The sequence below is a fragment of the Eubalaena glacialis genome, chromosome 17 (genome assembly GCF_028564815.1).
Source record: "Eubalaena glacialis isolate mEubGla1 chromosome 17, mEubGla1.1.hap2.+ XY, whole genome shotgun sequence".
Lineage (NCBI taxonomy): Eukaryota > Metazoa > Chordata > Mammalia > Artiodactyla > Balaenidae > Eubalaena > Eubalaena glacialis.
The window spans coordinates 63,214,666-63,232,545 of NC_083732.1; the positions used below are offsets into that span (position 1 = coordinate 63,214,666).

A 17,880-nucleotide genomic window follows, 5' to 3' on the forward strand; every position below is an offset into this window, starting at 1 on the left:
CAGTACCCAATCATGATAAAAACTAACAACAATTAGCAATATAAGGAAACTTTCTCAACCTTATAAATACATCTAAGAAAAAAGTTCATATTATATTTATTGATGAAATATTGAATTCTTTCTTCCTGATATAGGGAACAAGACATGGATGACCACTCTCACCAGTTCTGTTTAACATTGTTTGGTGGGCCCTATCTAGTTCAATACACTAATACAAAGGAAGAAAGTGAAAACATAAAGTAGGAAACAAAATAGTAAAACTATTTTATGCTCAGATGACATATACAAAGACAATGTTATTTTAAGAAAATCCTAAAACAAGTAAGTGAACCTGCAAAGAGGCAGGATATTAGATAAATATTTTGATTAATTTTATTTTTATGTACTAACATCAAACAATTGGAAATGTAATTAAAAATGAACAATATCACTTATAATAGTATAAATACACTAAAGATTCTGTGGAATAAATTTAGCAATAGGTATACATGATCTCTATGGTAAAAATTTTTTTAAAATATTTGCTATTGCAAAAAAAAAGAAAGAAGACCTTAATAAATGAATAAATATATTAATGAATAAATATACTAACTTTACCATGTTCAGGAATTAGAAGAGTTAACATTGTTAGATGCCAATTCTCCCTAGATGATCTACAGATAGAATGCAATCCTACAGTCATTTTAAAAATAAATAATTAATAACCGAATTCTAAAACATATATGAAACTACAAAGGACATAGAGTATCCAAAGTCATCCTGAAAAATAAGAACAAATTTTGAGGACATACACACAAAATTTCAAGATTTATTATAAAATCTATTCAACCAAAAGTGCCAGGCACCCTTCTGGAAAAAACAAACAAACAAAAAAACTCTCAACCTTACTTCATGATATATAAAACAACAAATGACTAAAATAAGTCATAGCTATAAAGTAAAACTGAAAACTGTAAAGCTTCTAGAAGAAAACATAAAAGAAAATCTTTGTGACTTATGGTTGAGCAAGGTTTTCCTAAACAAGACACAGAAAGCAATAGCCAGAAAGAAAAAAAGATCGATTCTACAAAAATTGAAAACTTCTGCTCATTAAGACACCATTAAGAAATGAATAGGAAAGTCATAGGCTGGGGGAAAATATTTAAAAAATAAGAATATATAAAGAACATTATAAGTCATAATAAAAGGCAATTAAATACAAAAGATACTTCAGGAAAATTTACAGACGGCCAATAAGCCCAAGAAATTGTACTCGATCAGTAGTCATCAAGACAATGCGAAATAAATCTTGTAAGATACCTTTTTGCACCCAAGAAGATGACTAAAATTAGAAGACTGGCTATACCATATGCTGGAGAAAATGTGAGACAGCCAGAACTCTTCCAGAAATTTTATTCCGGAGTATGCAACAGAAAGGAATACACATGTCCACAAAAAGACTTTTACACAAATGTTCATAACAGCTTTACTCATAACAGCCACAAACTGGAGAGAGTCCATGTGTCCATCAACAGGGGAATGGCCAAAGTTTGGCATATACACACAATAGGATTCTACTCAGAGATTTTTTTTTTAAAAATTACTGATATACACAACAACATGAATGAAAGAGAATGAAAGAAACCTTACACAAAAAGAGTACATAATTTAGGATTCCCTTCATATGAATTTCTATAACAGGGAAAACTACCATATGGTGAAAAAAAACAGAACAATTACTGTCTCAGTGTGTAGGGGAGGAGACCTGTAGATTGACTATGAAGGGTCACGAGGAAGCTTTCTGAGGTAATGGTAATGTTCTACAACTATAGAGTGTTTAGTTACATAGGTGTACACATTTGTCAACACGTATCTAACAGTGTATTTATGATATGTGCATTTCACCATATGTACATTTACCAACATAAAAAAAGAAAGGAACCATGAGCAAATATTGAACTCTAGCTGATATGTATATAGAAACGTTTAACAATGCAGTGTACTGAATTTGGCAACTTCAAAATGCATCAAAAAGTAAAATGAATTGATGGATTGATAGAGGCATTGAAGGATGAATAGATACGTGATAAGCAAATACAACAAATGGCTAATCATAAAATCTAGGTGGTAGGCATATGTATATACATAGTCAAGTCTGAATTGAAAAATTCGTAATAATTGGGAGTTTGGGAATAAATGCACTATATTTAAAGAAACAATCATAAGCACATTCTAGTGGCCATTCTAGGCCAAAAGTGTCTGGGGCTATAAGGACAAGTTGTTTGCAGTCATGAGAAGAATGACTGGGCTACATGATTTCTTAAGGTTAATTCAAAGCATAAGGTTCTAGGACCTGCTTATTTGGCAATTGCACTTTCCTCCTACTGACACACTTTTGAGTTTATATTAGACGTCAACACTACATCCTATGCAAGAATATTGTTGTCTTTATAGACTGAGAGACAATGTTTGCTTATAAACATTCCTTTTATGCCCTGTCTTTCCACAGAACAGAAGCAGGATTCTAAATAGGTGAATAAAACCACTTCCTATATACAATATTCAATAAATAACATATAACATACAATAGTAGTTCGTCGGGGCAAAGAGTTATAAAATATAGTATTTTAAATTTAGTTTACATATATTTTCAAATGCGTAAGTAAACTAAGTAATCTGTAATTGAAATAAGCATAACCAAAACCAGGTTAGAAACTAGTAAGAAATATTTTATTTTATCATCTAATCCTATATTAACACATAATGATTTAATTTCTTTACCATTTTCTTTTTTATATAATAGTCTTATAGCATAGTCAAATAAATATGTGTACTCTTATAAAGAAACCATTGTTACTGGGTTTCCAAGTACACCTACTAACAGATATTCCTGAGAGGTTGAAAAAAAGAATTTTAACCAAAATCTAGCTATACCCTTTTAAGTTTCAAATAATGATTGTATCACCATAAATATTTTCAAGCTTATTATCAAAACAATATGTATTTAAACTGCTAAAATATAGACTTTTCTGCCATGTCATATTTTTAAATAGTAAAATTTTAGAGACAAAACATTGTACAAATTTAGCAATACCTTGTTCATAATAATCAGCAATTTTTAATTTAGTAAACCTAAAGATTATGCCTTGTTCCCAACAGGCAAGTGCAAGTGAGTAGTTATTATAACAATTATTATTATTACCTAATTCAATACTTGCTGTCATTTCTTGAAATAATTTTAGAGAAAAATAAAGCATAAATCATACTATTCTCTTAATATTAAGATAATTATTGAAGTCTCTGAAAAAAGGGATAAAGCCTAAACCATAATACTCCTTTAATAATAAGAGAAGGGGTAAGAAGAACTAGCTATTCAGTCTCTTAATGAACAGCTTTTTACAGTGAATTAAAAAACCCTAAGGGAAAAAAACCCTATTTTCCTAAAATCAGGTTTGAAAAATAGATTTTTAAAGTTTTAATACAAAGTAATACTACACATGTTGAAATGTTAGGAAGTAAAAAGGGAGAAAGATATTTAAATGTGGAAATTGTTCTTCTTCTTTAGTCATTACCTTAAGCAAATAGGTGAAAGGAGAATTGACTATGGTTTAGAATGAATTAACTGTTACAGTGATTAATCCAGCTGAGTATGCAGACATATAATTTTCAGCAATTAGTTTTTACCTTTTATTTTCACCATGCCTGGAAGATAAATGTGTCTCTCCTTAATGACATAAGATTCTCATTTGGAATGCTAGTTGATTAACTTTAAGAGTTATCTGTTTAATAGCTTTTCTACCATGAGATATTTTAAAAGTTAAATATTTTCCAGTTTTTATCATCCTTACTGAGTGAACATAAGTTATTATCTCTTATTATGAAAAAGGGTTGCCTTTCTAGAGGCAGAAAAAATGTTTGGTTAAAATGACTTAAAAATCTGTACCTAAGCATCTGGTTTCCGATCCACTCCAAAGACCTGAAGAAAGGCATTCACGTACAGCGGAGCCCACAAGCATGAATCCTGAATCACAGGTAAAGATGGCCGTTGAGCCATATGAAGTTTGAGTTCCAATCTTATTTCCATTTGGAGGTGTAGGTAGTTCTCCACAGGAAATAACTTGAAAACAATAAAAAAATAAAAACGCTTAAAGACATAGTCAATATGAACTTGTAACAAAACCATGCTATGATTTGATATATTTACAATTGAAATTGACATTTGTAAAACATGTTTGAATGATTATGAAAGTGTAGAGAAAATAGATGACATAATTTAAAATTTATCCCCTTTGAGTTCCCATAAATCTTCTAAGTAACAGTGACATGTGATGAAGATATTTTGTTTGCATTTTTTGCGTAGCCAACCTGGTCACCCAACAGGTCGTAATGAAAAAATAATAATAACAAGATTAAAGGGAGGATAATTTATTAGTCCAAAGTCTTTCTCTGACTTATCAAGTGACATTGGGCAATCCCTTTGACTTACCTGAGCCAGTTTCCTCATTATCTAAGATCGTAAGTGCAAATAATTTTTGTTGCACTCTACAGTTTATAAAGCCCTTTACATGTGAAATATCATTTGATTCTCACTAGAACCGTTAGATTATAATTATATTTCATATTTTGGTTTTAGGTTTTAAAAAACTAAAAAATAGAGATTAACTGACTTGCTAGGTCATTCAGAACCCAGCTCTTATAACACCTTCATATTTAAAGACCACAAATGAAATTTCTTTCCAGAATAAAAACAATAATAGATAGCACTTACTGAGTGCTTTTGTACCAGACACTATTACTAATGCTTTATCTTACATAATTCTCCAAACAACTCTATGAGGTAGGTGCAATCATTATCTGAATTGTGTGCACTAGGATATGGACACACAAAAGGAAAGTAACTTTAATAAGATTCCACAGCCTATAAACAGCTAAATCAAAATTTAAACCTAGCCGTTTAACTCAAGAATTGAATACTTAACCACCAGTCTTTATTCTGGCTCCAGCTCTGGCTTTCAGCTCTAGGCTTTAGGATTCTATTAGACAGACAAATAGAAAATTTGCAGACTTTAAAAAATTGCATGTAGAATTTAAGATGTACTGATTGTGTTGAACTAATCCCCCAAACAATCCTTTGAGGTAGCTATAATATTTATTAATATTAATAATACTGATATTTATATCATTTTAATTTCAAAGATGAATAAATGGAGGACCAGAAAAAAAATACTGTTCTTTCCATTTTTCTCAATGAATTGTAATTCTTAGATTCCTGTCTTTCCTGCATTCTTACCTGTGGGCAGGAACCTGATCTTATGAAGAAATTAAATTTTTCTACATAATAAAGGATTGAACACAAAGAAACCAGACAAACATTTGTTCAATAAATGCTTCTGCTGTAGATAATTTTTTTCCTTCTCTTTGAAACATCCTTATCCCATGTGCCTTTTTAATGAAATTATAATGGAAGAAGAATGAGCCTAGAGGAAGATCCTGGGTGAAAACCCAAAAGAGTAAAGCAAAAATTTACAATATATATGCCATATTTTTAGAATATGTAATATAATTTAGGTATGTATTTTGAGATTTTTAATTCATCAATATGATTATCTTATAAAAAATGGCAACCCCCAAATCCCATGCTTAATATGGAGATTAAGAAAATAAATATTTGTAAGTAAAATATTACTAGGTACTTGCATACTTACTATATATAGTTATCTGTTATGTTAAAATTTTAGTCTACATAATCCAGACTTCAAATGTTTTATTAATTTATAAATTATGTATCCATATCATAAATGCTGTAAAACTGTGTTGAACATGAAATGAAAGGATGAATTTTCAGCCTAGCATATTTCCTGGTACTAAGTAAACTCAATAAATGTAGTAAAGAAAGTTCAAAGGAAGATCAAGCTATTTCATCTGATTATCCTATGTTAAGTTAGCTTATCTATATTAGACACTAGCTATTCATATTATAAGAATGCATGAAAATAGAATGACTAAGATGTTCAGTTTGATTCAATAAATATTTATTGAGCTCCTGCTGTGAATCAGGTTCTAGCTGATATTTTCAACTTGTAACACCATTAAATCATAATAATAACTATGAGATAGGTATTATTGTAATTTTCTGGTTTAAAAAATTGAATAAACATCATATAACATCAAAAGGCAGAGGTTTTAATTAGACTCCATGGGTTGAAACCCAATTATCCACCATTTATAGGCTCTGTGACTTGTGTAACATGATAAAAATTCTTGGGTTCAGTTTCCTTTTTGATAAAATAAATATAATAATATCAACTTATTTATAGAGTGGGAACTAAGGAATAAATGAAATAATACATGTAAAGGGCTAAAAGCAGTGTGTAGTTGTTTTAATAAATGATAGACCTAGAATCCAAGGGAAGGATTTCTGAATCCAAAGCCCCTGGTTTTTTTTTTTTTAATAAGCATTTACAAATACCAAAAACAGTTACAAAATTTTAAGATGACTTGAGAATAAATGACCTTTTTAAATAATATTACCTCAATATTGCTCTAGCGTATGTAGAAAAAAGAAGTGATCAAGCAATTCAATCACCAAGGACTGCATATGAAATAAGTTTAGCGGAGTGTATACTTACTTTGGCAATATGGTCTTTCATTTCTCCAACTCCAAGTACCATTAGGAAGACATTCAATAGAAGCAGGACCTAGTCCATGATAACCAGGATCACAGCTGAAAACTACCTTGGTTTTGTATTCATAATGGGAACCATTCACAATTCTCCATCTTCCGTGTTCCAGAGTAAAGGAGTTGATGCTTGGGCATGTAACAACTATACAAAAACCAAAGAGATAAATGCTAATAAGTCAGTCATGTCTGTTCTACCTCTTAATTATATCTCATGTCTATTCCATTCTTAGTTCACCATTTCCTGAGTTCCTTCACTATTGTGCCATAAAAGGTCTTTAGCATTTTTTTTTTCATGTTAATCTCTCTACTCCCTCAGTTCTATGGTACTGTTGGCAGTTCCTTGAACATGTCATGCTATTTCACACTTGAAAGTCTTTGTACATATTATTCTATATACCTAGAATCCCTATTATTGACATTTCCATTCTTCTTTTTTTGGATTATCATATCCAAGTTTATTCCTTAGTACAGGAAGACATGAAGTATATTTTAGTGATGAATCATTCCAATAACATTAGTTTGTTAAAATTGTCTGATTTTCTTGAAGCTGATTTAAAAGTATTCTTTTTTCTTTTTTCCCAGCTTTACTGAGTTATATTTGACACAAAATGGAAAAAAGGGAACACTTGTACAAGTTGTGAATGTAAACTGGTAAAGCCACTATGGAATACGCACATACAGCAGTATGGAGGTTCCTCAAAAAATGAAACTATAACTATCATATGAATCACCAATCCCACTTCGGGATATATATCCAAAGGAAATGAAATCAAGATCTCAGAGAGATATCTACACTCTCATGTTCATTGCAGCATTAGTCACAATAGGCAAGATACAGAAATAACCTACTCTCTTTTCTTTAAAAGTTTTGGAAGGACTATATTTTGAGGAAATTCATTTTATGAGAATGATCTTTTTATGCAAGACTTGTGATATAAACTTCAGCTAATTCAAAACTTGCTCAGCAAAAGTAGACACATTATTAGACACTTATGTTAAGATTGCAAATAATTTAACAACCCCATTTTAAATGAAATCACAGTTAAGTTGAAATGTTAGTACTAAATAGAATAAGTAATTGATTTATAGAGAAAAATCAAAGACCTTATTTAAAGGCGCATTTTCTAATCCTTTTCTACCAAATATTTTATCTGAATTATTTTCTATAACCATTATATAATATTCGTTTACCTATTACAGTATTGATGACAGGAATGAGAACTATTCTAAATGTAAGTAACCTGAAGAATTCTGACAAAAGTTGAATATTATGGATCATCTCATTAGCATCATTTATGTTTATAAAAATCAGTTGAATGTATTAAAATATAATTTTATTAACGTAAACAAAATTTATTTTCAAAGACCTATGTATTGAAAACACATGCTGATTGATGGATGACTTTTTACAAAATAAATAAAACATTGCTATGTAAAATAAAATGCCACTTTATTTTTTTGACATAAATATTCTGGAGCTTCTGAAAATGAGTAAAAATGTCCTTATACTGTATTTCAGTTCTTCCTAGTACAAGACAGCTTAATTTACTTTTATTTCCCTCTTAGACATCATTTTAGGGAATGGTTCTAAAATCTGAAAAATACATAAAATTGCAGATCATATAAGATGCCAGTAGAAACACAAGTGATGAAATTTCCTTAACATACATACCAACACAGCGAGGAGTCTTGTTATGATTGCTCCAAGTTCCATCTGATTGACAGACAGCAGTGGTAAGTTCCTTAGATGACAATCTATATCCATCATTACAAAAATAGGTAACTCGGGTTCCTACCAAGTAGTCTGTTGTGAGTATTCCTCCATTTGTTGGAGCTTTAGGAATCCCACAGGAAATTGCTAAAATAAATACATACATACAAAACCAAAGAAACAGAAAAATAATTAGATAAGTCTCATAGAGTATAAAGCATGTAAAACTATTTGGAATTTTATTAATCCTCTGAAACAATTTCAGAATATCTTCACCAAAACCCTTTTTGAACTACAACTTTCTGAATCATTTATTTCAAACTCTGATTGAATGTGTTTTTAAATTGGTGAATCCATACACTATTAATACTTTATTTCTTGGTTTCTAACTTAGTTTCTTGTCAGCATGCGCATGGTTATCAGCATGCACACAGATTATAAGAGAAGGCAAGTTAAGTAAATATAGAGTGTATTAGTGCTAATTCATGTCTGGACCTAGCAAGTTAGGTCAATTCAATTTGACAGTTATTAAAGATTATAAAGGTAGTGGTAGCCAACACTCATCAGGGTTTCGGCCAGGAATAAAACAAATAGATTTATTTTACCTGGAAGCTGGATATCACTTTGTCTTAGGTCCAGCCCAACTCTATGTGCTTGTGCACCTTCCATGGAATATCATGTGTACGGATATATTTAATAAATATAGGGCCAGGACTTATCGTCTTAAAACCTAGTTTGGATCTTCCTGCATTTCACTGATATGTCTTAGATGTCTTGGTTTTTATCTACAATAAATCTGATTTATGTAAAAGTTAGTTTTACCATAATAGGATAATTACAGTATAAATTTATATTTCAATAGTTTACTGTATAAAATCAGAAAACCTCTAAATTCTGAAATAACTAGTTTTATTGGTTTCATATAAGAGATTCTAAACTTGTAACTATATCTTTCTCGTATCAAAAGAAATAATAGAAAGATATGAGTTTAGTTTGAGTATTTACAAAAGCTGTAAATATTCTGTCTCCATTTCAACCTAAAATTGTTTCTACTTCTCTTAAAAAATCTACCACTTAGGTGTTTAATTTTAATTAATTCATGCAAATTGACTACAAAGTAAAAAAAAATCTTAGTAAAACACATATAAAATTCTCAAAGCGGAATAGCAGATTCCCTACTGGTGAATAGCTTGATCTTTTGTAATTTGATAACCTGCAAATTATAAACAGAAAAGTAGTAATGTTGATTTAATAAATTATATAAGCAATCTCATATAATTATGTTATTATCCCTGCTATCTAATTATAGACCTCTAAAATAGTGTTGCAAAGGTAAATGGTTCCCTGATGTCTGTTAAAGCAATATTTGTATTTCCACTTAGGACTTCTGGGAATTTCAATTTGTAATAAACTGTTTCTCCACTGAATCCCCACCAAAGATTGTGTATTTACTCATTTTAAAAAAATTAACTGTACATTGTTGGGGGAGAGTAGGTTAAACTTAGAGCAAAGTAACAATGAAATTTAGTTTAAATAGTATAGGTTCCATATATGTAGTTAGTATATAATGACTGTATTTTAGAATTGAAAAAACGACAACATACTAAAATGATAGGATAAATGTGCCTGTAGATACTTTACAATTTAACTTCTTAGCTAAAAAAAAGGAAAACAAACAGAGTTCAGAAGAACCATCATCACTGACTGATTGTCAGAAGCTTCTCTGCAGAGCTCTTAAACAAGCACAAATTAAAAGTGAAACAGAGATGTCCCCATACCTGTATATGGCTGTTATATTAAATGTACTAAATATTAACCTGTTTTAAAAGTGTGTAGAGTTATCTTACTATGGTCTGATGGGATTTCCCTAACGGTTCATCATGTTGAACATTTTTAATGTGTTCATTTGCCAGCTGTATATCTCAAATGTTCACGTATATCTCATGTTGGTAGTGAATGTTGGCTGATATTTCCCTTTTTATAATAACTAAGATGACAATAAAAGAAATGCGTTAGAACTTGAAAAAAAAAAGTGAAACAGGGAATACAAAGTGACTGTTTCTGCATAACCCTGTACAATACTCTATTGTGTAGAGGGATGATAATGGTTTAATTCGTGATGGGGCAGGGAGTCAATGAATGATTAGTTGATGTGTAGACAAAGAAATAAAACACCTTCTCAAACCGAAAGATAACAGACTAAATTTTCTATCTTTAATCATGTTCACATTGTGTAACCATAGCTCAAGTAAATATATGTGAGGATGTATAAGGAGACTGAAGAGACAAGAAGAATAAAAATAACTGAAGCATGCAAAACAAATTTGGAACAAAACAAAAATTGTGTGAATAGCTCTCCCCAATGACATTTAACCCTTTCATTTCAATTAGCTATGTCCAAACACAGGTCACATACAACAAACAATTTTATAAAATAATTAATCTTTTAAAATTGTTTCAGTGAACATAAAGGATCAATTTTGGAAATGATTCTTTGAGTTATAAATATTTTATCACTTTACTATGCAAAATATCTTATTTTTCAGCTACATTTTGACTTACCAAACTATACAAGCAGCTCATGTAGCTCAATATCAAAAAAACAAACAACTCAATCCAAAAATGGGCAGAAGACCTAAATAGACATTTCTCCAAAGAAGATATACAGATTGCCAACAGACACATGAAAGTATACTCAACATCACTAATCATTAGAGAAATGCAAATCAAAACTACAATGAGGTATCACCTCACACCAGTCAGAATGGCCATCATCAAAAAATCTACAAACAATAAATGCTGCAGAGGGTGTGGAGAAAAGGGAACCCTCTTGCACTGTTGGTGGGAATGTAAACTGGTGCAGCCACTGTGGAGAACAGTATGGAGGTTCCTTTAAAAACTAAAAATAGAACTACCATACGACCCAGCAATCCCACTACTGAGCATATACCCTGAGAAAACCATAATTCAAAAAGAGTCATGTACCACAATGTTCATTGCAGCTCTATTTACAATAGCCAGGACATGAAAGCAACCTAAGTGTCCATCGACAGATGAATGGATAAAGAAGATGTGGCACATATATACAATGGAATATTACTCAGCCATAAAGAGAAATGAAATTGAGTTATTTGTAGTGAGGTGGATGGACCTAGAGTCTGTCATACAGAGTGAAGTAAATCAGAAAGAGAAAAACAAATACTGTATGCTAACACATACATATGGAATCTAAAAAAAAAAAAAGGTTCTGAAGAACCTAGGGTCAGGACAGGAATAAAGATGTAGATGTAGAGAATGGACTTGAGGACACGGGGAGGGGGAAGGGTAAGCTGGGACAAAGTGAGAGAGTGGCATGGACATATATACACTACCAAATGTAAAATAGCTAGCTAGTGGGAAGCAGCTGCATGGCACAGGGAGATCAGCTGGTAGCTTTGTGTCCACCTAGAGGGGTGGGATAGGGAGGGTGGAAGGGAGATGCAAGAGGGAGGAGAAATGGGGATATATGTATATGTATAGTTGATTCACTTTATTATACAGCAGAAACTAACACACCATTGTAAAGCAATTATACTCAAATAAAGATGTTAAAAAAATAACCTATTTGTAATTATAGAAAAATTTCAAATCAAGAACTATTAAAAAATGCTCCATATATAAATGTCATATTATATTAAAAAATCAATGAAATTATAGTGCTGACACTACAAAGCAATTTCAAAACTTCAGAAAATTCAGGATAATTTTTTATTTTAACCAACAGTTAATTATTTTCACTAAAGGTTTCTCAAAGATTAACTATATATATAAACAATCCTTAATAACTGAAATTTAATTGTTCAAAGTTCAGAGCATTTAAATGTTTATTTAAAATCTATATGATTTAGAAGTTATTATATATATTTTAAATTCCTATGATTCTAAAACTATGAGATCATGATTCTTTCTCAAACCAATTCTGGGAAACCATTTAATACTAAAAATTTATAAATACTCCTGCTATTCACTGGTCAAAGGAAAGCAGATGTTTTGCTAGTTTATTAAAATGTATCTACATGAAGTCAGCACCTTCAATGTTGGTAACCCATTAAGTTTATGATACATCCCAGAATTCTAGTAAGTAATTAATGTTTCTGAATCAACAATATAAGGAAACAGCTCTTTCATTTCTCATTTATTTATACATGCCTATGAAAGCTATATTTTCATGAATTAGAAATTGCAATTTAACAGGTAAAATAAACCATTTTGGGTATCTGGTAATATCTATTCTCTGCTCATTTTAACTTGCTGCTGTTTAAATTTTAACTGATCTCTTTTATATTTTATTTGTTTTATATAAATTGCCTCCAATAAGTAGATTATAGGTAACATCCATTATTTATTAACTGAAAGCGTCCTGCATTTTTAATGTGAGGGTTCATAGTTGTTAGATATGTCTCCACATGTTGGGTAAAATAAATCAAATATAAATTTAAATTTCATATTACAAAATAATTTGCTGTTTGAAAATTTTCAAAGTCCAATGACATTACATTTTCTTGATGTTGAACTAAGAGACTCAACTACTCTTTAAAAACAAGACCTAGTCCAAAGCTCTAAAATGTGCCATTTGTTGATTTGTCATTTTTTTGCTATAGCAGGATACAATGCTCAGAGAGGGCCTTGTTTTTTAACAAAATAAAATGGAAATGAAAGACATCTCTGTTGAGTTACCTAAACAGTGAAGAAAAAATAATGTGGTAATTGGCTACATTTTCCTCTTTTAAATTTGTTGCACTGAGAGCACATTTTTGCATACTTGAGAGTGAACATCATCAGTGACCTTGCCTACTCTTATCCTCTCATTTCTCTCTGAAGACTCCACACTAACACACACTCCAGCTCTGGAGTCATTTTCTGACAGCAAAGTGACGGGAATGGTAGATGTATGAGTAAAGTATGCATATAAGTGGATAGAGTAAAGGCATAAATCACATAACAACAAATGAAGAATTATAAGACAATGTGTCTCATGCTCCTCAAATTTATCAGTCTGTTTTTAAGCCTTATTTTCCTTAGAGGTATCTATAATATGCTTCTGCATATTTATAATTTTGGAAGTTTCAGCAATCCAAATAAAAGTTAAACTGGGTTAATCTTTTATTAATGTGCCATTTCTGGTTAATATACTTCACCTTGACAAGCAGGGACCGGTGCATCCCATGTATGATACCCATAGGAAGACTTTCTGCACACAGCACTGCTTTTCCCAACAAGTCGGAATCCTCGATCACAGGCCCAGCGGACCACACTATTAAGCTGTCCACCTGTCTGACTGATAATGTATCCATGAGGTGGGGATTCTGGTGTACTACAGTAGAAAGCTTTTTAAAAGAAAAAAATAAAAATCATATATAATTAATGAATCAGAAACTCTTTACAATCTAGAGTTATAAAAACCTAAAAGTAAATACTAGTTCATAAAAATTGGCCAATTCAATTGCCATCTATGTGAGTTTTAATCATATGGACATATATTATTTTCCATCCACTTGACAATCTAGTGACATAACTTTTAGGAGACATAACTATTTCTGGGCTTTCTTCTGATTCTTATTGTCACTGGAGATGTCTCCTAATTGAAATACATTATACTTTCTTAATACCCTGGAGGTTCAAAAGCCCTACAAATAGTTTATTGAATTTTGGAACTGGTATTTCCTGTCATCTGAAGGACCTAAATGCCACAGTTTAGTAGCAATATTTTAGAGCATGTTGTTTACATGTCACTTTGAAATTACCTGCAGACACCTATGTCATGTTAGTTCATGCATTTCATTTTGGTGGATGTCTAAAATAGTCCCTCCACATTCCATAATCCTCTCTCCCAGTTTATTAAAGAGTTTCCATGCTGCCAAGAGTGCTTATATATGGTGATAAAAAATGCCAATAAAGTAAAACTTCTTTCATCTCCTGAAGTCTAGAATGTCAAAAGATAACGTGAAATGGCTTTTTCATATATATGCACTTTTGAGACTATTCAGCCTGGCAGGATCCATTTACCCTTTGAAACTTCAATGTATTCATCTGAGAAAAATGAGACTTTAGGGGTAAATAGTAAGAAATAGATTGGACTTAGAATATATATGTCATAACCTGTCATTTTCTAAAGGAAAAATTTATATTCAATATGGCAAGCTGTTCTTGGGGCTAAAAATGATGTTTTCATTATATTTATATCTAACTTTGTCATGAATATCAACATAAATAAGGATTAGTCTTTAATACAGTGAATCTAATGCTTATAACTGTTGGATTTGAATGATTTCCCTTTAAGTTATTATGGTTATTAAAAATATAATTTAACGTTCTGACTTTTTAAATACAGTCTGGCACAACTTTAATAAAAAGACATTTACAAAGTTCATATGACAGTAACATACATTCAAATATGAAAAATCTCAAGAATGACTTGGGCATATGTTTAAATTTTTAAACATTTCTCCTTCGCATGCCTAATAACATTTTTCAAATTTAATAGATATCTATTATAGGATAAAACTTGTAAACATGTTATAATGTCAGTGACAAGTTACTTCTAATATGTAAAAGACAAATTGTTGATAAAGGCAAATTATCTTATAGTTTTAAAATCAAAGTAGACAAAAATTGTTGTATTTGTACATTATATACATATATGCAAATTTATATAAATGAGTAAAATTCAAGAGTCTATCTTTACAACTGGAATTCAAAATTTATTTAATTCCATGTCTACAATTGTTGTGTCAGAATAATCTATAAAATATTTAAGAAAGTAATTTTCAGTAGAATTGATTGGCAATGACCCATAGCTTGGGGAGACATGGTCTGAACACTGTACAGATAGAGATGGTTGATTGGCTCTGAAGTATTCTGTTATTGAGCACGTACCTATGGCATCTGACATGATTTAGGATGGCAATAAAGAGAAGGGATATAATCTTTGCATAATGGAAAACTATGTACACTTAACAAGAAAATTATTGGCTCAGTATCAGTAGACCTTATAAACAAGAAGGCATATAGGAAAAGCTATTTCATCTTGATATTAAGAAGGATTTTCAGCCTACATCTTTCTAGGTATTACTCAATGAAAAGCAATGATGACAAAACAATATTTTTTTTAAAACTAAATGTTTCTAAGTGATGTGTTCATCATTTTCTCTTTTAATATTTAATATATTTTAGCAAGTATCATAAATAGGTGGGCAACAGTGAAGACGAACATTTTTTCCACTGTATGTTTATCTTTTGTTTAAACTTCTCATTTAAAGGAGTTATATATATTAAGTAGATCAGATACAACTGAGCAACACTATTAACATTTTGTGAGAGTTCAAGGGAAATTTCTGCTGGGAAATAAAGCACTTAAAATATCAGAGTTTAATTTTTTTTTTTAATAATTAATTTTATTTATTTATTTATTTTTGGCTGCATTGGGTCTTCGTTGCTGCGCGCGGGCTTTCTCTAGTTGTAGCGAGTGGGGGCTACTCTTCGTTGCTGTGCGTGGGCTTCTCATTGCAGTGGCTTCTCTTGTTGTGGAGCACGGGCTCTAGTTGCATGGGCTTCAGTAATTGTGGCACGTGGGCTCAGTAGTTGTGGCGCACGGGCTTAGTTGCTCCGTGGCATGTGGGATCTTCCCGGACCAGGGCTCAAACCCATGACCCCTGCATTGGCAGGTGGATTCTTAACCATTACGCCACCAGGGATGCCCCAGAGTTTAATTTATAATTAACTTAGATAATTCATAAATACCTTATGTCCTTTTAATCATTTCAAAATTATATGAAAGACATAGCATTATTATCATTACAATGAGGAAACTGAGGCATAGAGATGTAACATAAATTGCTCAAGAAACATCAATGGAAGAAATATGATTTAAATTCATACCTAATTAAATAGTGTATGTGTCTGTGCTCTTTAATCACAACCATACTGAGGATGCAGGTGAGATCTGTACTGAAGTTATAAATATCACATACCTATATATCTTATCCGGAAGCCTTTTTTGTTATTGCCATGATCTGCTGACCATTGAAGAAATACTTCATGACCATTGCTTGTTATATTAAAAGCAGATGAATAATCCCCACTGAGTGAAACAAGCACTGGACTTTGAATATTTGGTCCTTCAGAAAGAAAATAATACAATTTAGGTGTAACTGAATAATACATCTTTAGTATTTTATATATTTAGAATAGTATTAAATATGGTGAAATTGATCCAGAACCAATTTACTTCATCAATAATAACTTAAAACATAACATAAAATGTTTGTTTAAACATTTTAATTCTATAGCTAAAGCAGCTACAATTTATAACATAATAATCAAGCTAACTACAATTTTCATATGGTATATAGGTAAGTTTGATGTTGATACTTCTAAAAATACCCATAAGATAAAATAAAATCATATAAGCAGTGTTTTTACTGAAGGTCTGAATGTATAATTAGAGCAGTTGAATTGAATTTATGAATATCCAGTAAATATAACCCATGGTTACCATCATACACCTGAAGAACATCAAATTCCTTTTCTGTCTGGAAGAATTCTACAAACATGCTAATATTATATCCTTTTTCCACAGAAATGCTCCAGGCACACATTTGAAGATTTGGGTAACTGTCAGGATATCCAGGGCTCAATATGACTCCCGTAGAATCCAGGCGTAATTCATTGGCAGGACAGAGCACTGTCAAAAAATATATACCATTAGATGATGCTAGTGTTTTAGACCTAAGTGAAAGTTGCATTTTAAAGTTGCATTTCAATACTTTAATTGAAATGTATTTAAGTGAAAATTGCATTAAATACCCAGTTTTTAAATGTTTTCATATTAAATAACAATAAAGGAGATAATATCTTGAGCTATGTGTATAAAAAGACAACTTGTATAATAAGCTTGCAGTTCAAAATATGGAGGTCTGACCTAAAATTTTATGGTATTAATTTCCTTTTATTATTACATGGAAGATACATTATTTTTCTGGACAATAAATATATAGATAATAAAAAGATAAGGCATTTATTGCCTTCTATTTCTTTATATTATTTTCCCTATTTTCCTTCATCTTCTTACGTCTTCTCCCCTCTGCCTCTCTTGCCTATGCCTTTACCCTGTCCTTTTCCTTCCTTACTTTTTCTTCTGTCCTCAAACTTTAACTCACTCAGGTATGTGAGGACAGACAGGAAACTGCCCTATCTCAGAGTATTCATTCCAGGCAAAGTCACTTCTAATCTCATGAATATGCTTAAGCCACGAGGATTTAACACAATTTTGGGTCACCAGTTACCTTTCAGTTCTTCCTGCTATTTCCAGATCATAAGAGTAAGACAAAGCACAAGCTCTTCATTTCATAACAGTACCTCTGCTGTACATCCTGAGAATGTGTGTGTGTGTGCGTGTGTGTGTGTGTATCTCCAAGGTATGGTAAACTACCATACTTTAATTGTTGGTCTCAATAGCATTATGCATTGG

At 31.2% G+C, this 17,880-nt stretch overlaps 1 protein-coding gene across 3 annotated transcripts in view; it reads right to left on the minus strand.

Moving 5' to 3' along the window:
- Positions 1–17,880, minus strand: part of CSMD3 (CUB and Sushi multiple domains 3) — a 1,197,799-nt gene that overhangs the window by 72,663 nt on the left and 1,107,256 nt on the right. For 2 of the 3 annotated variants that reach the window (XM_061171997.1, XM_061171995.1), the window contains 6 exons: positions 16,906–17,094; positions 16,382–16,528; positions 13,550–13,738; positions 8,334–8,519; positions 6,609–6,803; positions 3,923–4,096 (listed from right to left, as the gene is read on the minus strand). In XM_061171997.1, the coding sequence (XP_061027980.1) occupies positions 3,923–4,096; positions 6,609–6,803; positions 8,334–8,519; positions 13,550–13,738; positions 16,382–16,528; positions 16,906–17,094 (1,080 nt within the window). The remainder of the gene's footprint in view (positions 1–3,922; positions 4,097–6,608; positions 6,804–8,333; positions 8,520–13,549; positions 13,739–16,381; positions 16,529–16,905; positions 17,095–17,880) is intronic. The other variant, XM_061171996.1, reaches the window with a different exon arrangement.